Source organism: Notothenia rossii, assembly GCF_949606895.1.
Source record: "Notothenia rossii genome assembly, chromosome: 9".
NCBI classification, from domain to species: Eukaryota; Metazoa; Chordata; class Actinopteri; order Perciformes; family Nototheniidae; genus Notothenia; species Notothenia rossii.
This window is the reverse complement of record NC_136907.1, coordinates 35,831,995-35,859,902: the sequence shown is the minus strand read 5'-3', so window position 1 is coordinate 35,859,902 and position 27,908 is coordinate 35,831,995. Positions and strand designations below refer to the sequence as shown.

General features: G+C 42.6%; 1 protein-coding gene across 5 annotated transcripts in view; it reads left to right on the top strand.

Annotated features, from left to right (window-relative positions):
* Positions 1 to 27,908, top strand: part of LOC307019455 (CD166 antigen homolog) — a 167,876-nt gene that overhangs the window by 85,651 nt on the left and 54,317 nt on the right. For all 5 annotated transcript variants that reach the window (XR_013802662.1, XR_013802663.1, XR_013802664.1 and 2 more), the window contains exons 2-3: positions 22,046 to 22,152; positions 27,203 to 27,422. Coding sequence is in view for 1 of the 5 variants with exons in the window: in XM_079650399.1 (XP_079506525.1) it covers positions 22,046 to 22,152; positions 27,203 to 27,422 (327 nt within the window). In the remaining 4 variants the exon portion in view is untranslated. The remainder of the gene's footprint in view (positions 1 to 22,045; positions 22,153 to 27,202; positions 27,423 to 27,908) is intronic.

Here is a 27,908-nt window from a genome sequence, read left to right as displayed (position 1 = left end):
TGGAAGAGGCGGAGAGGTGGGTGTTTTTCATCTGCTGGTAGACTACCTGAGAGATACAGCAGGAGAACACGTCGTCCACCGCGGAGAATAAACAGAAGGGCAGCCATGGCAACCATGCTCCGGGGTCTTCTTCGCTGCTTTTGGTGTATTTCGGGCGGCAGCAGCGCCACTTACAGGCCTGACATATGTACTACATCATTTCCAGCATTTACAGCGGTCTAGTGTGAACGGACACGTTAATGAATCGAATGCGTGTGAACGGAAGCCTTTTTTGCGCTTGCGTATGCGTTTTACCGTATGCGTCCTTGTGGGGCCGGGGTCTAAGCCAAACTATATCCGGTCACAGAGATCTGCTATTTTAAAGTAAAGTCAACACATATAGACCCTAAATATAGTCTATATTAAGAACGAGAAAAGTCTTAACATATATATCCTTTTTTGTAAACATATGACAAATGTGTGAGGGTGATGACGTCAGAGCATCGTCCTATGTGCCAGGGCTTAGCCCCGGACAGCCCCAGTCCAATTTAGCCCCTGGGTATTTGAGAGGGAGCTCCTATATGGCATTACCCCGCTGAAGCTCACCAAAGTTTAACATATTTCATAGTTTTGTCAATTGTTTTGATATTGGTCAAATACTGGTTTCTAATGGTTTCTGAGGAGTTTTACTGGAATGAAAGAGCACAGAAGCAAAAAAGCAGCATACTGCATTAAACCTGACCTTCACAGAGAGTTTGAAGTTCATGTGGAAAGGAGGCTTCAGTAGTATGTCTGCACTCTGTTTAGTTTTGCTATCTTACAATCAATATAGTAAATGTGAGGTAAAGTGTGTTGCCAATGTAACCGGTTAGAACTCAAAGTTGCGATGAGGTCTTAAAATGTATGGAAAGGGTCTTAAAAAAGGTCTTAAAATGCATTAAATTTGACCTCAGGATTCCTACATATACCCTGCTCTCCCTAATTATGCTAATGAGCTAAGTCCCGCCTCCCCTTTGTTCGAGGTGTGAGATCTCAAGTAGGTGTGATATCCCAAGTAGGTTTGAGATCCGTCGATAGGAGGGGGTTGATGTGTATTCACAGGTGTGAAAAGCCCCCACTGTTGCGCCTTATGGTGTATCATAAAAAATGTTTCAATCACATTAGTATGCATAAAAAGTGACAGGTGGGCCCGCCCCCAAGTCTATTAAAACAAAATGCCGCTTCCATCACATTAGTATGCATAAAAGTGACAGAAGGGCCCGCCCCAATTATGTGATGTCAGAAGACCGAAGGGGTGGAGTGAGATAAAAAAAAAAAAACCCTGTGCAGATAAAAAGCCAGTCATTTCCAATCATCAAGTCATCTTTCCAAAAAGAAAAAATGGCCAAGAGATGCCTTGATATGGGTTTAATCAGCGAGACGCCTGTGACAACTTACCGCCATCCGTCCGGAGCGCCAATCAAGAAACGGATGCAGTATCTGTGCCGGGTTCAAACACCTCCGGTCGAAGATCTTGAAGAGAAATGGCTTCTGGAAAATGAACATGTTTGGGGATACGTATTCAACTATATGGCGAATGAACTGCATTTCTACAATCTGAAGAATGGAGAAACGTATGGACCCCACAGTGTTAAAGCGACGTTGACCTCAACAGATTGGGCTGTGTTAACTCTGGTGTCTTCCAGAGATCTCCACGCAACCATTGTATCGGAAGAAGTAGTGCATCAAGAAAATACTGTGAAACCAGCGGTGTACAAGATATTTGCAACAAAAAGCAAAGAAACGCAAACAAAAAGCGAGATCAGAGAAGAGTTTTCACCGTTACTGTTAAGTATTATTATTTGATGACGCCCTTAGTCTGTGTACTACGGTAGCAGTCACACTGTTATTCTGTTCTTGTATGAAGGTACGTCCTAATGTGACGTCACTACGTTGACTGTTGTCAGTCTGTGAATAAACTTACCGGAGACATGCTGAAGAGAATACCGAGTTTGATTTACTTATTGTTCATACGCGATTCATGTGCACCCAAGCTTAACAGGTTATGGGCCCAGGCAGAGTTGGACACAAACCGACTTTGAGATAAGTGAGTTAGATTATCGGAAGAAGTGTTACGCGACGTATTACGCGTTAGCCAATTAAGCTAACAAGCTAGCTTAGCAAGTGAAGTATATTAGCAAGCTAGTAGCCCTCGCGGTAAAGTTGGCGCGCAAAAATGGCAAGCAGAGCAACAGGTCTCCTGGCACCGCAGCTCTTATTCAAAGGATGTGAAGATAAGTATGACCTTTGGGAAACAAGATTCCTAGGCTGCTTACATACTCTGAGGCTAAAAGAGACTATCTTACATGAGCCCACCGGTGCTGATCAAGAACAGCTAGATGCAGATAGAAGGAAGAATGCTGATTGCTATGCTGAGCTAATAAGGCTGATAGATGATAAGAGCCTGTCGCTAATAAGACATGAGGCCGCAGATGACGGCAGGAAGGCTCTGAAAATACTGAAAGAACATTATTCAGGGAAAAGCAAGCCGAGGATAATAAACTTATACACGTCGTTAACGAGGCTGCACATGGCAGACAACGAGAGTGTTACCGACTACATGATAAGGGCAGAGAACGTGATTACAGCCCTGAGAGATGCAGGCGAGACCATGAGTGATGGACTGACCATAGCCATGATACTAAATGGGTTACCAGACTCCTTCAAGCCATTCGCCGTCCATGTAACACAGAACGAAGATAACGTTACGTTCACAGACTTTAGAAGAAGATTAAGGGTCTATGAAGAGTCGGAGAAAATGAACACAGCAGAATCCACAGATAATGTGATGAAAACATGTGCAAGGCAAGGCCGAGGCACCAAGACGCACGCTAGCAACAGAAGAGATGAAGATGCCAATGTGACGTGCTACAAGTGTGGAATAAAAGGACACATATCAAGAAAATGTTTTCGAAAAGTGTGGTGCGGTTACTGCAAAAGGAATACACACGATGAATCACTCTGTAAGAAAAAGGGGGGAGGAGATGGTGCCAGAAAAGTCGCAGAGGAACAGAATGGCGACCAAGACCATCTCTTCAAGGCCAAGCACACAAAGAGCGGGAAACCACCAGACAACGTGAAGATGAAAGGCATCATGGTGGACGCAGGAGCGACATCCCACATCGTGAACGACATCGGAAAGTTTAAAAGCTTCGACGATTCATTCCAGCCCGAGTCTCATTCAGTGGAGTTAGCTGACGGGACCAAGTGCAATGGAACAGCACAGAGAAGAGGAACGGCGGTGATATGTCTATTAGACGACGCCGGACGACAACACAGAGCACAGCTACGGGATGCACTGTACATGCCCTCATACCCACATGACATCTTTTCGGTGGCAAGAGCAACAAACGGAGGGGCGACAATCACCTTCAAGAAAGGGGACAGTCACATGGTTACCAAAGACGGCAGCAGGTTTGACATCCATGAAAGTGTAAATTTGTATTACTTACCAACTGTTGAGGGGAATGTTGACCAATGTAAAGGGTGTCACGACATGCAAACTTGGCATGAAATTTTGGGTCATTGCAATTACGAAGATGTACAACATTTACAAGGTGTAGTGAAAGGCATGGAGATAAGAGGAAGTGCAGTCAAACCAGCTCAGTTGTGTGAAGTGTGTACACAGGGCAAGTTCACCCAAACGAGAAATAGGGAGCCAGACAAAAAGGCTAAGATGCCCTTAGAACTAGTCCACACAGACTTAGCCGGTCCCATGTCAACACCAAGCATAGAAGGGCACAGATATACACAGTCTTTTACAGACGACTACTCTGGTACTATTTTTGTGTATTTTCTAAGGTCCAAGAGTGATACAGTGCAGGCCACAGAAAGGTTCTTAGCAGACATAGCACCTTACGGAGAAGTTAAGTGTATCCGTTCAGATAACGGCACTGAGTTTACAAGCCGAGACTTCCAGGCACTGTTAACCAAAAATAGGATTAGACACGAGACGTCTGCACCCTATTCACCCCACCAAAATGGTACAGCAGAGAGAGGTTGGCGAACTCTCTATGATATGGGCAGATGCTTACTGATAGAAAGCAAGTTACCAAATAAACTATGGAACTACGCCATACAGACAGCAGCTTATGTAAGGAACAGGTGTTACAGTAGGCGCACAAAGAAAACGCCATACGAGCTGTTCACAGGCAAAGAACCAAATATATCCAAACTTCAGAAATTTGGGTCAGTGTGTTTTGCTTACAAACAAGAGAAGGGAAAGCTCGACCCTAGGTGTGAGCAAGGTGTTTTCATAGGCTATGATAAAAATAGCCCAGCTTACCTGGTGTATTATCCAGACACAGAGAGGGTCCAAAAGCACAGATTGGTAAAATTCACAACAAAGGGGGATAAAGAAAAGGAAACACAAACACCAGAGTCATACAATGAATATGGTGATAGTGATGTACATCCCAGGGTCAAGGACAGCGATGAAAATGTTGTTGATGAATGTGATGTGGGAAATGTGCCAGGTCAAGATACTCAAAGTGGTGCTTCTGGGACTTTACCTGAACAGACTGAACGTACACAGCCGGGTAAAGTCACCGAGACTCCAAACAGAAAAAACCCACCCAGAACCAGGAGGAGACCAGCTCACCTACAGGAGTTTGAGACTGACGATACGGAGGACAAACTGCAAACATGCATGGATTTTTGTTACAGAGCAGTATGCGACATTCCTCAAACCTTCCAGGACGCCATAGCGTCATCCAAATCAAGGCAGTGGAAAAATGCCATGAACGAGGAGATGAGATCACTGGAGGAGAACGAGACCTTCAACCTCACCCAATTGCCACCAGGCAAACGGGCAGTGGGGGGTAGATGGGTCTACGCACTCAAGAGTGACATTGATGGGTCAGACAAGTACAAGGCGCGATTTGTAGCTAAAGGCTACAGTCAGAAACCAGGAATCGACTATGATGAGACATTCTCACCCACAGCTGATATGACAAGTGTAAGAGTACTCATGCAAAAGGCAGCACAGGAGAACTTAATCTTACACCAAATGGATGTTAAAACAGCCTATTTACATGCACCCATTGATTGTGAAATATATATGACACAACCAGAAGGTTATGAGAAACAGTCAAAAACAGGTGAAGAGTTAGTATGCAAGTTGCACAAATCTCTCTATGGTTTAAAGCAGTCAGGCAGAAACTGGAATGCTATGTTACATACATGTTTGACTGAAAATGGTTTTGTACAAAACCCCGCTGATCACTGTGTGTATACAAGAGAAAAGCACAGCGAAAAGGTAATCCTAATAATATGGGTTGACGATCTCATTATAGCAGCCAGCAACGAGGGTGTATTGGAAAGTGTAAAGGGGATGCTCACTGAAAGGTTCAAAATGAAAAACCTGGGAAAGTTGAAATATTTCTTAGGTATAGATTTTGAGCAAACAGAAGGTCAAGTCAAAATGTCTCAAAAGAGATATGTGAGCAAAATACTGGAGAGATTTGAAATGCAGGATTGCAAGTCCAGAGACACACCATGTGAGCCAAAACTAGAATACACAGCAGACGCTGAAAACATTAAAGAGCCAAGAAAGTACAGGGAGGCAGTAGGAAGTTTAATCTACTTGTCCACATGCACTCGACCAGATATATGTTTTGTGGTCAGTAAACTATCTCAGCACTTTGCTGAACCAACTGAAGAGCACTGGAACACAGTAAAACATGTGTTCAGATACCTTAAAGGTACAGCAGAACAGGGGTTATGCTTTAAGAGAAATGACACAGATAGACTAGGTCTGAGAGTGTACAGTGATGCTGACTGGGCATCAGACGTAACAGACAGACGTAGTACATCAGGATATTGTGCCAGTCTCAGTGAAGGAAGCTCCTTGATCTCATGGAAGGCAAGGAAACAACCTACGGTTGCACTATCTACCTGCGAGGCAGAGTACATGGCCTTAGCATCAGCCATACAGGAATACATCTACTTAGAACAATTACTCAGAGGTATAGACAAATACAAATATGCACAAACAAAGGTGTACGAAGACAACCAAGGTACTATAGCACTAGCCAGAAACCTAGTAAACAGGCAAAGGTGCAAGCACATTGATATTAAGTACCATTTCATAAGGGAGACTGTAAATAGTGGAAAGGTAATTTTGGAATACTGTCCTACTGAGCAAATGATCGCTGATGTGATGACAAAACCAGCCACCAAAATAAAGCTAAAGAGGTTTGCTCAGGATATGTTTGGCACCTAGAAGGGCAAAGAGTTAACATAGTTAAGGTAAAAGAAAAAGAAGCCTTATTTTGTTTTGTTCTCAGGTAGGGGTTTCACAACTACCAATATTTACTAGTCGACTAGTTTTTCAAAATAGTAGTCGACTAGTCGTTACGTCATAATAGAGACACACAAAGAGAGGTTTACAACTGTATTTTCTATTGGAACTCATACAGTAACATTAAACACTGCATTTTAATTTGTGTTACATGGCTGAGTAAATAACAAACACTGGACTCACCAAAATCGACAGCAAAAAACTCTTGTTTACATAAATGCCACGTAAATCCAGTGCGCAACAGCGCATTGCGCAACACTTTATTCGCTGTCCTCCACCATAACGTCCACCTTTCCATATTTTTGGTTTGAACACCAACGCATCGACATGTGAGGGAAGGAGGCTTGATCGCTTTCGGGTGACAGTGTTGCCTGCCAGGGAAAAAACCCTCTCACTCGGGGTGCTTGTGGCTGGAATAGCCAGGTAGCTCCTCGAAAGCGGGGGAAGCGGTGCACGTTTTCTGCCCTCCACTCCAGTGGATTATCCATTGTGAGGATATGCGGTGTCCGCTGGCAGTAATCCCGTAGCTCATCATCCGCATCACTGTTGACCCGTGTTTTCTTGCTGTTCGTTTGCCTCTGTTCAGTGCTGACGCCGGTCCGTTGCTCACTGGTGCTAGCATTACTGCTAGTGCTAGCTGTCGGCAGTGGGTGTTTCATCTTCAGATGGTTGCGCATAGCAGATGCATTTGTATTGTACTTCAGTACAGCTGTACACAACTGACACTTCACTGTGGAGTTGGTTACATCTTCGTTGAAGTACTGCCATACATAAGAATGTCGGACGTGTTTTGAAGCATTTTGCAGCACCTCGTTTACCTCCATTTTTTCCACGACTAGTCGACTAGGGCCTACAGCGCCGACTAGTGGTAAAGGTAGTCGACTAGTCGACTAGTCGATTAGTTGGTGAAACCCCTATTCTCAGGTAACCCAGTAAGCTAAGAGCGAGTGGGGGTGTTAAGTATTATTATTTGATGACGCCCTTAGTCTGTGTACTACGGTAGCAGTCGCACTGTTATTCTGTTCTTGTATGAAGGTACGTCCTAATGTGACGTCACTACGTTGACTGTTGTCAGTCTGTGAATAAACTTACCGGAGACATGCTGAAGAGAATACCGAGTCTGATTTACTTATTGTTCATACGCGATTCATGTGCACCCAAGCTTAACAGTTACCCCCCAATGTGGAGGAAGAAGAAGGAAATATCCCCCCGCCGCCAGAAGTGAAAAGAGTCCTGACAAGCACCGTCTGGGAAATTAAAAGCGGACCATCTGGGCGATGGTATTACCGCGCAGGCCGTTTGCTGACGCAGGGGAAGGACCCCTCTGATGATTTTGTTTTGGAGTATTTCAACTAGGGCTGGGCGATATATCGAGTTTACACGATACATCGTGGATTGCACTCCATGCGATGTCGTAAATGACCACATCGTGAACATCGAGTATTATGTTGTCAAATCAATTTCCCGCCGCGGCCAAAATTAGCTTTCCTTTCTCCCTCATAGACACAGTCACACATGCAGGCACACACGCAGGCCCCGTCTAACTTGCACACAAACATTACACACATGCACAGTGACAGAGAGCAGGGCTCAACATTATAAATGGCCCGCTGGCTCGGAAGCACTATTTAGACACCCCGGGCCAGCATAACGTACTTTCCACTTGCCCGCTCGGGCCACTAAAAATATTGCTTAAAAAAAATAAAATTGTCCAGTGGTATAGGTACTTTGACAAGCAATTTTGTTAAATTGTTTCGTTTATTAACGCTACAACATGGCGTTTCGTGAGGCGGTTGTCGTTGTTGGGTGAAAGGCAAACGGGAGCCTGCTCGCGCTGGCTCCGCAGCAGCTGTTTGCTGCAGAGCCAGCGCGAGCAGGCTCCCGTTTGCCCGTGAGCGCCGGGCAAAAAACTATCTTCAAATAAAATAAAGTCACCGGAGGAGTTAAAGGAGAGTGACAGGGAGCATGAGAAGAAGAGGGAGAGAAAGTTTCAGCCAGCTTGATCGATGGAGTTGGCTTCTAGTGGTGCAGCGATGCGTCCTAAAACCCTTTTATAATCTATCGTTTAGATTTATGATTCGAAAATTATAAAAGTAGGGTAGACATGTGGAGATTATCCGGCTGAAAAAAACGTGCATTTATCAAACAGGTTTGTTTTCCACAGACCTTATTTCCAGCTATTTTCTAAAACCCTGTGGAGAAATCCCATTGCTTTTTTGTCGAGGGAACCAGCAGCTTCCTTCCTGGTTTAGGACGCGTCACTGCACCTCTCAATATGATGCCAATATAAACAAGGTCTTCTGTCGGCTCTGTACATCAATGCCGACCTATGCTGACAAGTAAGTGAAGAGTAGAAAATATAAAAGGTATTGGCTATAGGGAAATGTCCCAGCAGTTTAGGAGAATGAATGTTATAATCTAATCTAATACATAGCCATTACATGTCTAATTCCTGATAATGACAGGAAGACAGAAAGCGCATTATACTAATAATAATAATAATAATACTACTCATAATAATAGCAGACATTTTTGAACAATGACCAGAATATCATTATTTTCATAAACCAAATATGAACAATTGAGGAAAATGAGGAAGAACTGATGATTCAAATGTTGTAGTACAAGTAGTAATGTAGTTAATGCATAAATTACTATTGCAACAAATGTGTTAATTTTCTTCATTATTAGTCGATTTTTTTAAATGCAGACATATGTTGCAGGGACTACTAGAATCATCATACTGGCGTTTTGTTTTTTTAGAGGACATTTCAGAATGTCGCGATATATATCGTAAATCGCGATATAGTCAGTAAATATCGCGATATCATTTAGAGACCATATCGCCCAGCCCTAATTTCAACTCTACATGCGGGGTTTTTCAAACATCCTTGCGGGTGCCTCTGACTGCTTGGCTGAAAATGATTGATGAGAGATCTACAAAGCTTAAATAACTTTTTAAACAGAGTCAGACATCGATGGACATTATACTGGTGAAAAAGACTCTCACCTTTGCAGGTGACTCCTCCTCCCACTCAGCATAAGAAGTCCCACCCCCCTCCCCAGATCATTTGAAAGTAAGGACCGCTCAAAGACATTCACTGAACACTAACCATGGATCTGAGAAAAAACAAGTCTCTCCCCACGAGTTGCAGCCTGGAACAAACGCCTGGAGGACCCCCATCATCTCCAACAATCTGGAAACCCTATATCGACTATGGTGTTGCTGCCATTGATGTTACTGGTTGGCTGGATATGGATCAACCTCCAACTACTCCATCCGTGTCTCCAGGGAAATCAACAGTTTCTTCACACTCCCCGGTAGCAGGCATTGAATCGCCATGCTTTCCTTATGCTCCAGAGGGTGATGCTGCAGAAGGTGCTAGGACGGCTTCGTTCCTGAATACGGTAAAAGCTGTAGTGGTTCATCTGCTGGACAGGGTCCTACATCTGTACACAAAGGAGAAATGTTACGGATGTCAAGTCGACCATCCCAGTCAAATTCAACATGAGTGTTTGTTTCCAACCGAAGAATACTATCTGGATCGACACTATGATGAAGTGGTAAAGAGACTGTGGACCGTTCGTTTCATTCCAGCCATTCGGGACGCTCTACACCAGGACCACCTTCATGTGTCGGGGAGGAGAGTCTTTGGAGCTGCTGAGGCGATTCTGCACAATCTCAGAAACAGAAGACTCTTTGAGGCTAAAATCGACAAGTTTTACAAACGGCTCGACGAGACCCAGACAAAGAACATAACAGCAGCCTGGGACTCTTGGCAGCAATAGGAAGAGTTTGATTGATAGTTTGTTTTTTTATTTTATCTGTTTTATTTTTATTTTACTTGATCTAGTGTGTCCTTCCTAACAATCCCGTTTGTGCTTTTAAAATGTTTTTTTATTCTCTGTTTGGAGAAAAAGTTTTTTGATATATGTGCCAAATCAATAAAATGCGTTGTAAGAAAAACTGTTGTACTCATTACCTCACTGGTGCTGTAACAGGGAACATGTCTGAGAAACGTGTCATGCGAAGGGTGTATTACACTCCTTCTAATCCAGGGAGTTTAGGGGGCGTTGATAAACTCCATAGAGCTGTACAGATTGAAACGGGTAAACAAGTAAATGTAGAGAAAGTCAGAGAATTTTTATCTGAACAGGATGCATATACTTTGCATAAGCCGTCTAGGGTGCATTTTGTAAGAAACAGAGTTTTCGTACTCAGACCGCTACAACAATTTCAAGCTGATCTCTGCGATATGCAGTCGCTGTCCAAACATAATGATGGTTTTAATTATTTGTTAACAGTCGTAGATGTATTTTCGAAAAAAGCCTATGCTCAGGCAATAAAGAAGAAGACTGGTATAGAGGTTGCCCAAGCCTTTGATACAATTTTAACACACAGTCAGATTCCTAAAAAGATACAAACAGACGCCGGGAAATAATTCTTTAACAAAGTTTTTCAAGCCTTATTGAAGAAACGAGGTATTGTACATGATGCAACAGCCAGTGATATGAAGGCGTGTGTCGTAGATTTAACCGTACGCTGAAAACTAAAATGTGGAGGTATTTTACAGCTAAAAACACTCATAGATATATAGACGTCTTACCTGAATTAATTGAAAGTTACAATAATAGTTATCATCGCAGTATTATAATGACACCACTGCAGGTGACCAAGGAAAATGCGGCTCAAGTGTTTTGCAACATGTACACCCCCTCCAGCCATGGTAAAAAAGCTGCTACGAAAATGAACTTTAAGGAGGGGGAGCTTGTAAGAATATCCAAATTGAGAAGGGTCTTTGATAAAAAATATGAGCAGAGTTATACGGACAAATTATTTACGGTGTCTGAAGGCATACCTCGTCAACCACCTGTTTACAAACTCAAAGATTATGATGGAGAAGAGATCAAGAGGACTTTTTATGAGAAAGAGTTGAAGGTGAAGGTATCAAGTGACAAGGCTTTTCAAGTGGAGAAAATTCTGAAAAGACGTGTGTTGAGAGGGAAAACACAAATGTTTGTATGCTGGAAGAACTAGCCCGAGAAATTCAACAGCTGGGTTGAGACTGGCGCCATCAAGGATGTATAAAAACAAACAGACTCAACGCTCAGTCCTTCATTACAGCCATGGAGATAAATGAAGGGTTCTACATTACGCTGCCGTCCAATGCCAGCCTTGATGTATTTCAAAACAATACAAGCTCTAGTTATCAGGTAAACCTAGCACAACCTTTACACTTGGACGGTTCGTGGCAGGTCGCCATGACAGAAATGTCATACCCCCATACCTGGTATAACATGCCTTTAGAAGTAGCCTATTTTGAATGGATAAAGAAACCAAAAGCCCCTGCGATAGCGAGCAAGTTAAAGCTTAAAATGTTTCGAGGAGGTTACTATAGTAGCATAAGTCAGCTCATTGTGGAACTCGAGTCCTGCTTCAGAAAAATTGACTCTGGTGTTAGTTTGTACTATAGTCCAATTCACAGGAAAATTGAATTTCAAGGAGATGGACAATATCATTTTCGCTTTCCAAAAACCGTGGCTTATATGCTTGGAATAAAACCAGACCAGTGGCTCAAAGTTGATGATAAATCAGCAGCCCACCCCGCAGATATAAATGCAGGCGTAACTCATCTCTACTGTTATAGTAACGTGGTCAGTCACCGGCGGGTAGGTGATATTTTTGCTCCTCTCCTGAGAACCGTAGATATAAAAGGGACATTCGGCGACACCATCACCGAGTATGTTAGTCCTGCGTACTACTTGCCGGTAACAAAAACGCATATTGAGAATATACAGATAGAGATAAAAAACGATCAGAACGAGCCGATAAAGTTTACCTACGGCAAGAGGTTAGTGAAACTTCATTTCCGAACTTCAAAAGCCGGGCAATCTTTTGCAAAACGATGATTCATCACGATCCACACCGTTTTGTGAGTTACTATGAAAATCAAGCTGGGGGGTCCTTGCCTGGTTGTTATGGAACACCAGTTATGTACGGCCGAGGTATTGGTTCGATATTCTCCAGATTATTTCGTTTTGTAGCCCCTCTGGTGAGAAAGGGATTTGCCATAGCTAAACCTCATCTGAAATCGGCGGCCAAAGATATTGCATCAGATGTTATCAATAAGGCGGTCCATAAATTTAGCAGCCAATCAGACCAGGGGTCTCAAGAAGGAGCAGGGGGTCTGATGGTTTTAGCAAGAAGGGCCAGGAAGAGACCTCCAGGAAAACGGGTTCCGGCCGGCGTTAAAAAGGGGAAGCACACAGTCAAGAGAAAATCATTAGGGAAAAAACACCCACGAAGAAGGAACGTATTGGGGAGAGATATATTTTAGAGTGTTAAATATGGCTCTTTTACATCACAAATCTGCTGAATGCAGTATGGCAGAGCTAGATTTATTTTCGGCTCCCATGACGCAACTTTCTATCAATGAAAAACACTACACAGAGGTCCTTCCGTTGTCTGCCATTACAGATGACGGACCCATTGAATTTTTCATTCCCGGGGACGGGGATAAATACCTCGATATGAATGACACCTTGATGCATCTCAGGATCAAAATAACCAACGCATATGGGACTAATTTGGCAGCTGATGCCCCCGTGGCCCTCGTTAATTATCCACTGAATACAATTTTTAACCAATGCAACGTTATTCTAGGGGACAGGCTGATTTCTCAGTCCAGCTCGACTCATCCTTACAGAGCGATGATTGAAACGCTATTGAATTACTCCGGTTTATTTTATAAAGACACCGCGGGAGCTATGAACTCCATAGTGATCGCCAATGGCTCTAACAAGGGTCTAGTAAAGAGAGCTGTATTCACAGCTGAATCTCGAGAACTGCATCTAATGGGGGCCCTGCACACCGATATATTTTTCAGCGAGAGGCTTCTCCTGAACTCTGTAGATTTGAGAATCAAACTCACCAGATCTAACGATGCGTTTACTCTCATGTGTGCAAATGATTCGACATACCGTCTAAAAATACTGGGGGCCTCACTTTTTATCAAGAAAGCCACCATCTCCCCTGCTGTGCGTTTAGGTCATGCTGCGGCTCTGATGAGAGGGAACGCCCTCTATCCTTTATCGCGCTTGAATATCAAAACATACAGCATCCCGGTGAATTCCAGAATATGCACCCAAGAAAATCTCTTTCTGGGTAATATGCCTAAATACATAGTATTGGGTATGGTAAATCACGAAGCCTTCACCGGAAGGAGAACGCTTTCACCTTTTAATTTCCTTCATAATGATATGGAATATCTGGCTTTTTGTCAGGACGGTAGGCAAGTACTGGCCAAAGCATTCCAACCTCAATTTAACCAGGGGTCTTCAGTCAGAGAGTTTTACAACATGTTTATGGCTACAGGGAGACACATGAAAGACTTACCTCTGTGTATCGACCGAGAGGATTTCGAACAAGGATACTCGTTATTCGTATTTAATCTCACTGCAGGGGAAGATGCTGACGCATTGTCCCCTATTACAAGCGGTAGTTTAAGACTGGAAATGAGATTTCGAGTACCGCTACCACAGACTACCACTTTAATCGTATATTCTTGTTTGATTCGATTCTGGAGATTAATTCAAAACGTCAAGTGTTGGTAGATTATTACTAAGAAGATATTACACCATGAATAATCATCAATTTGATAGTCTGCTACGTCATATGGTGGGAGACTCTTTTGGTGGGGTGTGGGCGTCAGATCAGCTACCCAGAGTAAAACAATTATTTAGATACCCTGTATACATGATTGTAAATACCCACCCCTCCCACATGCCAGGAGAACACTGGCTAGCAGTGAGCTTAGAGGAGGACGATGTGGGGACTTTTTTTGATTCTTTTGGCTTTCCTCCCGATTTTAGTCATTACCCCAAAAGCATCCTCCAATTTCTAGAAAAACAATGTAAAACTATTTTACACCACAATCAACAGCTTCAGAATGTCATGTCTACAGCCTGTGGTCAGCATTGTGTTTTCTAACTGTGTAAAAGAGCGTTTGGGTTGTCTTACGAAAATGTGTTGTCTCTGTATCAAGATGATGTGATAAAAAATGATGCTGCTGTAACTAATTTTGTAAAAAAATACCAACGGTGTGAGAGACGTCATAAAGACACTCATTTTAACCACAGTGTTTGCTCTCTACAAATGTTTAAAGATTGTTACAAAATGTAGAAAATACAAATAAAAAGGTCTGAAGACAAAATTAATTCAGGTGACTCTTTCTTTTATTGAAAACAAAAATAGAATACAACTTTATGGGGTAAAATGTAACCAGCTGGGGCTCATTTTTCTATCTTTCCTTATTCTTTTCTTTTTAAGAGGGGCACTCTGAGGTTCTTCCGCATCTGCGGTGTCTAGGGTTCCTGACACCTCACGGCTGAGGGTCGTTGGAGATGACTTATTATTTCCTCTTCTTCTTCTTCTTTTGGGCATATTTTTCTCCATATAGGTCGCCCTCTTTGACTACACGATATTGTTCACGAGTGTGTAGGTTTTGAAAAGCTGATAGAGGAATGTTGAACTCATTCATACTATTTAAAAAAAAAAAAAAAACAGCCTTTAGGCTCCTGGACATTTGTTTTATACGAGGACGACAGATGTCTAAATAAATCTAACATGTGTGAACCTTTTACAGCTCTACCCTTTTCTACAAATTCCCCCGTGGGGGTCCATCCATCTGTACTCGTGACTAATTTACTCATAATGTACTCTACATTCTTACGGTAACGCTTAGGGAGGTGTTGAAGTACCTCGTTCTTTATTTTATCATTGGACATGTCATCCTTTTCTTCTCCTTTTACCAACCCCGTGTCTTCGGGTAGAGTTAAAGCAATATGTCGTTCCTCCTGCCCGTCTTGTTTGAGTAAGGTAAGATATCGCTGCAGCAAGCCGTTGTATTTTCTTATTTTTTCATAAGAGGGTCCTGTTTCGTTTAACACCGCTCTCATTTTTTCATCCAGAGCATCTTCGGCAGTGCGTCTCATTGTTTCCTTACTATGGGGGTTAGTTACACCCGCCTGATTGAGTTGATTAAACTGGTGAGGTGATAACAAAAACATCTTTTGACTCACGATCGAATGAGTCCTCCTAAAAGCTGCGCTAAAACGGGAATCACAGCACCTAGCAGAGGCAGAAGAAAGCCTCCAGATTGCTTTCTTAAGGCCTTAAATTTAGTTTTAAAATTGGCCTTTTTATTGGCCAAGAGTTTGATAATCTTCTTTTGTTTTTTCAGTTTGTTATACTGAGCGCCAGATAGTGGAATGTTACCCTTTAGAAGATTTAAAGACAGCTCACAGAGTGATTGAAGAAAATCCGTGGAGCAGTTCTTGAGTATATCCTTGCGCTTCGAGGGCTTGGCGTTACAAAAGGCCTTCAGCATCGGCATGTTTCGTTTTAAACGGGCTGACATACTGTTTTAAGTTTTCTATGTTGGTACATAAACAACTAACCACTGGTTAGGTAGTGCTCCCGATCTAAGTCTGTAGATGTCTGGACAGCTGGGGGTCATGTCTACGATTTAAATAACCGTGAGGTTCTTTGGTGGCGTCTTCAAAACTCTGTAGGAAAAATGATTTATTGCCAGGGTATATTTGCTGAGCAAGTATGTTCATCTGCAATCTGTCTCGGGAGTTTTTAAACACGACCAGGTAATTAGTATTCAAACTAATGGTACGACTATTTTTCCCCTGATGAAAAACATTCTGTGTAAGCATCATAACACTCATATTCCTGTGATGACGGTATTGGGTGAAAAGTCTGACTACTTCCGGATGCTCGGAGGCCTGAAATATAACATTGTCCAATCTAATCAAATTACTCTGATTAGGAGGAAATAGAGATTCGTCTTCAAATGATTCAGGCAGACCTTTGATGAATTTCATATTTTTATTCTTTTCCTGCAGTTCTGCATACATGGGCTGGAAAGAAGTATAAATCCACACAATATTTTGAGGCTGTACATCCATCACATGAATACAATTTTGCAATACATTCTTGACAAAAAAAGTTTTTCCACACCCACTGGGACCAACTACTAAACAAGAAAAAGGAACACGTAGTCTGGGCTCAAAATCTATTTGGCTGGGTGAAAACATTTTTTGTCTCTTCTTATTATTTCTCAATACCCAAAAGGCAAAGTATGTCCTCCGTCTAGCAGACGTCTCTTATCAAACACAACTCTGAACTTTTTGGTGAACGACACATTTCTCAAAACGAAACCCTCTTTATTCCGTACAATGTTGTGTTGCGGAGCCTCAATTACCCTCCCCCTCTCAGAGTTTTGTACGTAGCCTTCCACCAGATCTGTTAGACTGTCAAAGTTCACTCGTTCACAACATTCGTGCGTTTGTGTGATCCCTTTCACTTTCATCACAACCTTTTTCTGATTTTTGGTTTGGTAAGCATAACTTTTAGGGCCTGCTGAAACAAACTCTTCAATCGTGTCGCCCCCCAGTTCATCTGTCAGATCCCCCAGATAAACCCCCATGGGCAGTGGAGTCTCCCCCTGTCTTGTCACATAGATTATACTATCTGTGTCGTAGTAGACAACTCTGTGCTGTAATTTCTCCAACTCACTGTACAGTTTCAGTCTGGCATACGCTGTGGTGAATGCTGCAATGAATATGTTATCTACCTTGTTGGGAGGAGAATAGCAATTGTCTCCGTAACACCACTGAACAAGAGCCGTCCTGTCGTTGAGGAATGAGCAATACTTAACCTTATGTTTAGCTGAAAACAAGAGGTTAAGAAATTATTCTGTTTTGGTCACAATCTTAGTCTGAGTCAGATTGCTTCTCTGGGCAAATTTGCCCCAGAAACTGTTGAGACATAGTTTTGACACTTGTCTTTTGGCTGGATTTGATTTGATTTTATCTGCATCCAGCAAGATCCCCTGATTAACATGGTAGTCTGTCACATACTTTTTTCTGCTCTCATCATTTGTGGCCTCTGAAGGATAACCTGATGCTTCTTTTTTGCCCTTCAAAAATGTGTGTATATAGTCTACAAAAATGCTGTCGCTTTTGTTCTCAAAATGCCACACCTCTGTGATCTGAGTCAGCTTGTACCCCATATCCAGGGCTTTGTTGAACTCTGTGGTCACCCAAACTCCTGTTAATGCTCTTTCCTCTTTGCTGTGCATGCAGGGCCCCTGTTGATTGTTAAGTTCAGCGCATGTACGGCAGAGGGTGAACACTAGCTTGCCCGCTGCAGTTCTGTAGGGCAAGACTGGAAAGTAAAGGCCCTTGGGAGGGTCTACTGTGGCTCTGATTAACCCAAAATAACTCTGAGGATCTTTGAAATCTCGGAATATGATCTGGGGGTGTCCAAGTGGATATAGGCCTGTACAGTTTACAAAAGGATAGAGCGAGGTGAAATCACAATAGTGAACCAGTTCATCGGCCGCTGCCGTGTGCCTCAACTTCACTGCACATGTCCTGCCCCCGTACAAAGCCTCCCTAGGGGTCAGTGGCTCTGGAGCTTTGTATTCCCTGAGGAAAGCCTGCAAATCCTGATTGGATTTTTTCATCTCAACCCCACGTATGCTCCCGCATAACGATCACTTTGGCCCCCTGAACAGACTGTAGCTCATGCAGCTTTTCCTCGCTGGCAGCATGGAGCTGCTCAAATGTGCCACCTGTCAAGGGGTTTTTCTCATGACCCTTATAGCAAGATGGACACCCATGATAGAAGCAAGCAAGAAATTCCCATACAATCTTTGCGCACGCAACTTCAGCAAAACCGTCCACGACAAAACGACCCACTCGTTTCTCGCCCTCATTCAACGCATGCTGAATAAATACACCTTCGGCTTGGGCCACCCACTCCAGCCACTGAATACCTGCGTCCGAGTACGTCTTGTTTTTACGGCGGTAGTCGTCGGGTGGGGGAATGTCTAAGGTCTTGGGCGGTAGAAAGTTTGTTGTAAAAACTTTCATGCACGCAGAAGCGATGGTCCCCCGACTAAAAGGATCCACTCCTGTCTCCTCGAGAAACCCTTTTCGAAATAAAGTGGCGCCCTGGGCAAGAATGTCAACATAGTTTTTACAGTAAAGCAATGCCTGCTTTCGAAAATCAAAAGAACCTGTGCGTACCGTCTCATACCATCTGAAAAAGTCACTCTTTTCATCAGTTGTCATGCGCTCAATCCCATAACAGTGTGCTGGTGGGTAAGGTCCGATATAACTCAGATTGGCCTCAGAGCTGAAACTGTGAGGGAAGTACCCCTTGATTTTATCTTCAAATCCCAAAGCTTTTGGCATTGCTGCTAAACGCATAGAGAGATAAGACAGTGAGTCTATGTACTTTTGTCCGAAATCCTGGTCAGTAAAAGAGATCACTTTACTTCCTTGCATTATCAAAGAGGGTTTTAGCCCCTGCTCAATCATTGCATTGATAATCAGATAGCTGTCCAAACCCTTAGCATTGTGAGCGATGAAGGTTGCATTTTTGAATTTGTGGGACCTAAAATGTGCCAGAAACTGCAGTGCACAGTCGGCACCCTCAGCGACCCAAATTTTGCCTGAAAGGGTTTTTGTACACACCAGGAAGGGGACATGTGCACCTTCTGCCCCGGCCATTGTCTCAAAATCATAAAACACAATGTTGTCATTGTGTTCTGTCTCTTTGGGTAACACAGATGTTTTTCACACTCGCCTGTAGAAGCAGAGGGTAATTTCTCGCCGCATGTTTTACATTTCTTCACCGCACACTTGTGTGTTTTATCTGCACTACTCTTGGCGGTGTAGTAAGAAAGTCGGCAATCTACACACTTTTTGTGTAAATCGCAGTTACTGGCAATGTCTGATGCTCTCTGTGTCTGTTTTTTATGTCGAGAGTGGCAGCCAGCCGTACGGCACGTTTTGTTACAATCTTTACATAAGATGGGTTTAAACTCTTCCCCAGTACATGAGGGGTCAAGGCAGACAAAACAATGACCAGTACAGGTGTGTGTCCACTTCGAGCTGTAGCCTGTATAACAATGTTCACAGACATATGGAGAGCCTAAAAACCCCTTCAAGTTTTTAATCCCATAATAATGGTTTTTGAAGAGGAACAAAAACACAGTTTTGTCTCGTTTGGGGCCGTCTGTCTGGAATTTACAGTGGGCACGATCATCGTCGCCTCTGTAAAACACCACAATCTTGCATTTCAAACTCTCTTCGAATTTATCAATGTCAATGTCACAGCTGTCTGATCCGTCAAACCCACCCTCCTTTGAATCTGTATACCGCGTTCATAAGCTTTGCTATCAGTAATGTTGTTATGCAACAACATGGCTAAATTAATAGCAAAACACAGCTGGTTGGAAGGGTTCTGAACAACGTAAAGAAACCTCTTCTTCTTTCTGACAATTTCACTGTCCAACATTTTACTAGCCAATCGTTTCTCACCACCGCCACGGGGTGATTGAACAATTTGCACCACAAGCTCAAGATTGCTGTCTGCCATTACCTCCAAATTTGACTGCACTGCATTGAACAGGGCATCCTCAAAATCATTCAGATTATTAACACCATGGGCATTTAAAATGGATGACACGTTAGCCTGTAGCTGTTCACCTTGCAGTTCAATCTGTACAAGATCTTCCCTCTCTGCCCGTGCAAAAGCCTCATGTAGCATAGCATGTACATTGCTCATCAGAACCCTATAATAGGCCGCAAAGTCTACGCCAGCGTTAGGAGGAGTTAGGACTAGAGACTGACTCAGTTCTGTGTTATTGAATACAGGTCGAGAGAAAACACATGTTGAGGCATTTCGGCTGGCGCCTCCACCACGAGGGGGGCTGGTGATTCTGAGTCACTCGGAATGTCATTCTGATCAACATGTCCACCACTTTGCATGGAGGAAACTGGTGATTCTGAGTCACTCGGAGTGTCACTAACATATCCACCATTTTGGACTGTGTAGACTGATGATTCAGAGTCACTCAGAGTGTCACTAATATATCCACCATCTTGCACAGTGGAAGCTGGTAATACGGCATTGGCTGAAGCTTTGCTATTTTGTCCATTCAGATGGAGTACATCGTCTGGGAGCTGATTTAAAAGCCCCCGGTTCTGGTAAGAGTCTAGTGCCGATTCCATAGCGTCATTTAATGCTGGAGAGGTTGAGTTTGTTTCAGATGAGGGGGAATGTACGCATGCAACTGTTGCTTCGTCATTTGATTCACTGATTCACACGTGTGTACCGAAGTGTACCGAACGAATATAACGTTAAACGTAAAAAATTGAGAACGTGAACAACTTTTTGGAAGTAATCTCAGGTGCTGCATCGCAGCGTACAGAGTAATTTGCTCACATTTGGTTCAACGCGTCATAGAGCGACCAAGTCATTTCATTGGACGAGAGGCATACTATGAGAGCTGGTCACAGGGATGCGTTCAAATTTAGTCAGTAATTTGAGGAACTATCGAAATGGCGAACGCAGATAAAGTTGACTTCGAAAATCTCCGGTTTGGGAACATTTTGGTTTCGCAGTTACGTACAAGGATGACGGACAAAGACAGGTGGAATGAACCAAAGCTGTTTGTCGGCATTGTTCAACTAAAATTGGTTACGCGGCTGGCAATACATCAAACTTGCACACTCATTTGAAGAGGCATCACCCGAACGTGACTATCACCGGTACCAAAATAAAAAAGACTGAAGTGCAAACCCAACTCCCACTAGCATTTAAGCCTCCACCACTCGCAAAAAGTTCAGACCGAGGCAAAGTTATTATAAACGCCAAATATCCTTATGTTGCCATGTTAGCAAAGCGCTACCTGGCTGTATCTGCTACCTATGTCCCAAGCGAGAGGGTGTTCTCCACAGAAGGAGGCATTGTTAGTGCCAGCAGATCTGCCCTTTCGGCAAGCAATGTGGACAAGTTCATTTTTCTTTAAAAAAACATGAAAATACAATGACAAGCAAGTCATAATGTCAAGCTGGCTGCTTAGGTACTAGTACAGTAAAGTTCAAATACAGATTATTTCAGTTCATCGAAATGCTGCACCTTAATGTTTATTTTATTATATTTTGTATTTATTTGAGTGAATACATTATTCACAGTTTAATAATAATAAAAAAAAATATATATATATTTTATGTTTTGTGATAATTTTTTCTGCTGTACCGAAAACGTACCGAACCGTTTTTTACCGTGACCTAAAAACCGAGGTACGTACCGAACCGAAATGTTTGTGAACCGTTACACCCCTATCTGCTGCACAATTCTTCTTCTTGTTCTTATTATTATTATTATTGAAACATGACCGGTTAGTTTCAAATTTGTCCGGTAAAATCAATTATTTCCGGACATTTGGCCGGCAAGAAAAAATCCTAGCTGAAACCCTGGTTGATACATGTGGCCCATATACAAACATTTTATTAATCTGTTATTCCTGCCCTCACCACCAACCAAAGTCTCTGGATCAGGTGACATCAAATTCTCCTTATGAGATACAAGTGTGAATCATTTAGCTCTTTCCTTCCTTTTTGTAGGTACTTGCCTTCTTTTTGTCTCAACATGTCCATTTTCTGAACATATTTGCCTGGATCATATTTCAAAGACATGTCTAATCAGGATCAGTGCCATTTAAAGCCAATGTCAGTTGATGTGCACAGCTTTGACTGTAACACAGTGTGCTCAGGAGGCCGAACACTGCTGGCTCTGCTGAGAGGACAGTGTGCCTTTGGTAATAGTGTTTTGAGAGTGTGTTGCCTTCTGTGTTGCAGTGCTGGGGACAGAGAGTGTGACTGCCCTGTACGGAGAGACCATTGTTGTCCCATGCAACGATGGAGCTCCAGCACCAGAGGATCTGATGTTCGTCAAGTGGAAATACGTGAGTAGAACCTGACGCTCACTGCTGCCTTTGAGGTTTTGCTGTTTTTACTCTTTTCCTGGTTTATCTTTGGTATGTGCTTCTTCACAACATTATTTTTAGTGTATCTTATATTTTCCCCTTATTTCTGTTAACGGGAAACGGATACATTAGATTTTTACTCAGTACTGAACGATGAATCAATTTGATCATAAAGTGTTTTTACTTGCATAAACTTTAATGAAGTACATTTTATTTTCAGAATGTACTGGCAAGAGTACATTCAAAAAGTGTCCAAGGGCAGTTGAAAGGCTGAAAACACACACCTTCCTTTTCCTAAAACAAATGCCCAATCATATTTCTTTATACCACAAAGCTAATAATCCAATAATTATAATTACTCTCAAACATACCCTACATTTGATAATATCCCATCCGTTTTTACACTCGGCTGACTATCAGCACATGTTCAAACTACAGATGAAGAATGTTTAAAGGCCCTGACACACCAAGCAGTCACCAGAGAACTCGCCAACGCCGACTGTTGCATCGCCGTGTTCTCCTGCGTCTTGGCCATGTGTCACACTGGAACACACCGCAAAGACTTCAGCCGAGCATGTACGAACTGCGCATGCGTGAGTGGCAATAACTCTCCTTACCAGCAGGCGGCGGTTGTGTGTATTCGTCATTCAAAAGAGACAACAACCGGAAGACAGAGAAGAAGAAGAACAGACTGCATGATCCAAACAAACAACAAATAGCATGTGCGTTCCATTTTCACTCTCGTCCATCGAAAACATGTTTTGTGTGGTACTGGAGCTATCAGCCATTGGAGTGTTGCTTGTGGAAGACATTCTCAAGCAACCGTTTCGCTTCTCATGCACTGATTCGCTAGCTGAACAGCCAATCAGAGTGATTTCTTTGTCCGACTGCCTGTGGCCGACGCACGTGCGTCGGCCATGACAGGCCAAATAAGGCGTGTCACGGCCGACGGCGCGGGACACACCAAATAGAGTTTGGGCGACAGGGCACGCTTCGTCGTCCGACTAACGAAAACGGCCGATTTCGGCCTGGTGTGTCAGGGCCTTTAGGCTTGTGGTTTTGATGTGTAAAAAAGACTCAAAAACACATAAATTAACCACCCAACAGAATTGAAAGAACCAACATTGTTAGTTAAATACAACGGTGTTTTTTAGCCAAAATCACTGTAATATGACATGTGAAAGATTATATAAATAAAACAAAAGACAGATACCACAGTAACAAAGTAAATCATTAAAAGAAAACTGCAAATATATCATGGGAATACATGAGACAAACAAATAAAGCTCAGAGGAAAATAAAAGCACGTCAGGGTCACCCACATCACAAATATCTGCAGCTCCTGCACCAGATCTATCATCCATGGATAGAACCAAGAGAAGAGATACAACACAAATCCACTTTTAAATGTCCTCTGTTCTGTGTTGTGCTCTTCACTGAGCTCTCTGCTGGAATTAATGAAGTTCACAGAAACATAGTAATCTCAGCCTGAAGCCCCAGATGTGGTTTTAGTAAAGTAGAGTTTTCTGAGTTTCTAAGTGAAACACATTCAGCAGTTCATAGTGTTTATTAGGACTCTGAGCAATGAAAGACACTGGTGTGGAAGGCATTGATTAATCCATTAAAATGATCCAAACAAACTGTGACACCTTGGGTTCACTGGGACACTTGTTGAGGCAGAACCTCTGCTTCGCGCGTTCCTCTATGAGTTTGTTTTACAAGAAGGAAAAGTCAAAACACCAGGATAAGGGTTAAACAATAATCTGCTTTAATGATGGAACATACAATACATCACAAAACAATTCAAAAGGGGCCCCCCCTGCGGGTGCCCCTGCTCTGGTCCTCTCCTGGGAGAGGTCTTACCCCTCGGCCGCATGAAGAAAAGAAGAGAGCGAACCAAAGGAAAACTTCATCATACTAAAAACACAGGAGGAGGTGTGTGAATGCTTCCCCCAGAGGTCATCTCATTGGGAGAGACCAACACATGGCCTGTCGTACCCAATCAGCGCGACGCAGCAGAAGAAACCCGGAAACAAAAAGTCTCTTTCAGTTTGACGAAAACCAGATACCTTTTGGTGTCTGGAACGAACCTGCTCTAAATAACAAGTTTCCTTATCTTATTTCACATCTTGCAGCCAGCACACACACATTCCCCTTTATGGCTCTTTGTCTCTGTGGCCATCTCCCCCCCCCTCAGTTGTTAAAGCACCTTTCATTTCACCTACTCTTGGCATCTTTTAAGATACAGTTGGATTATACAAATATCACATGTGAGTTACCTTAATATCCACAATACCGAGGAAAAAATTACTGCTATTCTTGATACAAAGTAATTAAACACACACATATATTTATCATGTAGACTTCCCTAATATTTGACATGCTGGAGATCTTTTAAGAAGAATGTCTCCTCCCCCAGCTCTTCCAATCTACTGGAATGCAGAACTGCACTCTGTTCATACAGAGTAATAAAACATGTTTTAGCTAACCACTGCACAAATGTTGTAGCAATTCAATACTTTATGGCTTTTTCAAGGCCGATACCGAGACCGATTATTAGTAATCAAGGAGACCGATAACCGATATTTGGAACCGATATACATTTGCAGTAAAATCAGAAATGTCTGGTGTCAAAATGTAGAATAACACAAACTCCAACACAACTTCTTTGAAATGCCTTTTTATGTTTAATGAACTTTTCAACATCTTAAAACTGGTTTCCTCTCTGTGAACCTGAGTAAAGTAAATGAAGTAAAAATAAAATAAAAACTACTAAAACTTGTTCTGAACTTCTGATATTTGAGTCTCACTCATTTAGAAGTCCCAATTCAGCAGCACGAGATTGTGGTGCAGAAAGCAGAGTTGCTACGAGGCTCCACTAGCAGCCGACACAGTCCCAGTCGTCCCAGCGCGTCCCAGTTTCTCCGCTACGAGATCGTGCGAGACGCTGCGAGACGCTACGAGACGTTACCCCCCCCCCCCCCCCCCCCCGGTCCCTTTGTAACTGGGAAACTGATAGAATTGGATCATAACATCTTCGGCTTTCAACTGATTTACCTTCAAAACACTGCTCACTGCTGCTGCTTGCCTCTGTCTGTGTCTGCGTTCTTCGCACCTGCCTGTAATCTGAGAAGTTCCCGCCTCTCTGGCTGGCTGCAGCCCGGAAAATCTTCAGTGTTGATTGACACTTCAGTAATAACCTATCAGTTAGCGCTGTGGGCGGGACATTGCTCGTGAACAGTGGTGACTGCAGCCAGAGAAACGGCCGCATCAGAGCCAAAGTCGTATCGGCAATTTTATTTAAAAAAAAGGCCGATACCGATAATCTGTAAAATGCGGAATATCGGCCTCGATAATCGGCCAGGCCAATAATCGGTCGACCCCCTACATATTCCTGAATATATGACGACATACCATTTAACCAGTTAAGCCCCATGTCCCCGGTACCGGGGGGCTACACGCAACATCTTCAAGGTTCCTGCAGGTTTCACCAACTCAAATATAAGACTTTTTAAGACCTTTCTAAGACCACTTTGAATAGAATTTAAGACCTATTTCATGGCAAGAAAGTATGAAGGAAAATTGCTATGAAAGAAGAATTACTTAGCATAATTTCTTACAAAGTAAATGTATTCATGTTCAACATAAGAACGATGACTGCACATAACAGTACACAGAACTGTGTTAGCGTTTTAGACTAAAATTGTGTAAGTGAGTGTGTCTCTGTGTCGGTGTGTGTCTCTGTGTATGTATGTGGGTGTGTGTGTGACAAGAGCTATCTTCAGAGCTCTGCTGCCTTGGCTACAATCTTTCATCGTTGCTGTTGTATGATTGGTGTTTAGCTACGGTATTTAGCATCCACAGCACCTCCACTTTTAGGGTTGACGTAGACCCAAACGTCGCCCGGAGGTCCCCCGATGTTGTTGCGGGAGTTGCTGCACTAGCTACATTTTTTTTCAAAAGGTGTAGCTGGCTTCAAACACGTTCCCCTCCACTGGTTTCAACCAATCACTACATTCAATGTTTTCCAACCAAATACGGCTGAACTTACACTTCCCCATATTTATTTGTGAGTACATTCGAAGATAACCGAGTTTCTGACTGCCGCTAGGTGAAGCTTGGTTACTAGGTTACTAGCTGGGTGTTCTCCGATAAGGGGCCGGGGGATGCAAAATTAGTGATTACTGGTTCCATATTAATATATTTCAATACAAATTGTGGGGGGGGAACTGAAAGGCTATTACCGTACTGGTTACTTTGCAGCCCGGACATTTCCCCCAAAACACATTTAGACGTGATCGCAACACAGAAGTAACTTTCAAATCCGATCATTTTTAAGACCTTCTAAATCATATTTAAGACCTTTCTTATTTTTTTGATCATATTTAAGACTTTTTTAGGTCTTAAATTCTCTTAAATTCTGATTATCAAATGTAAGACTTTTAAGACCCCGCGGGAACCCTGATCTTGCAAGAAACAGCGTCTGAGGGCTTCTTAACCTTTAACAAACTATGAATGTGTCATACCCACTTAACGGGAAGAAACTCAGCTATTAGACAATATTAACCATTTTTAGCTAAACAAAACATAAGGGTAATGCCAAGCCTCTGAAATAGCCCTGAGCGAAAAAATGCTAACGCACTTAGCGCAGAATTCACGGGAATATTTATTACTTATCGGATCTGCAAAAACAAGATATCACATGAAAGCTGAGATTCCACAGATTCCAGAGGTATAAGTATCATCACTGTGACCAAAACTCAGGGCAGAGAATGTGAAACCAGACAACACACAACTTAGCTTTACGGAGCCAAAACGTCAAAAAACGTCTTACCTTTGATGTTTTCTGATCAAAAGTTGTGTTCAATGGCATTAAAAAAATAAACATGCTACTAAAGGTTAATCCAATGTGTCTGTGTATCTTTTAAATGATTACTGATAATCCATCAATCAATAACAGAGTTTTCATATATAGCTGCCATGATAGCAAACAAATGACTAAAGCATACTGTAATGTGTTTGAATTCAGGAAAAAGATGACGGCACTCCTGGAGACCTGCTGATCCAACAGGCCCGCAGCAGCGAGGCCACGGTCCAGGCCACGGACCAGTACGCCCCGCGGGTCAGCATCGACCACACGCTGACCCTGCGCATCACACAGGCCTCACTCAGAGACCAGAAGACCTTCACTTGCATGGTGGTGTCCGACTCCAACCTCATGGAGTACCCCGTCACCGTCAGCGTGTGCAGTAAGACCAGTCCTGACTCACAGCAAGCATTATGGTGTTCATGTCAACCTGAAATCTGTCTGCAGTGTTTCTCCATCAATCATCAAGTCAGTGTTCAACATCAATCATTTGTTATTTTATATGTTGTTTTAAACAAGAACCTTACATAAGATACATTTTTTGGATTGAAATTAGGGAATTTATTTTTGTTTAAAATAAAGGCATTGCACATCATTTGAAAAATAAAGAGAGTAGAAAATAAACAAATAGAAAATATATACAAGTTGACCGTGTAAGATACAAATCTGTAGACTGTCTGTCAAATAAACAAAATTATGGACAGTTATAAATGAGATCAAAGCATGGATCAACATATGAATACCATTCCATTTATCATTACTATTATAAAATTATAATATATGTGTACATTTTTTATTACGTAACAGTGCGTTTTCATATGGAAATTATATTATTATTTTAGCCTTTTCTTCTCCTTAAACATGCAAA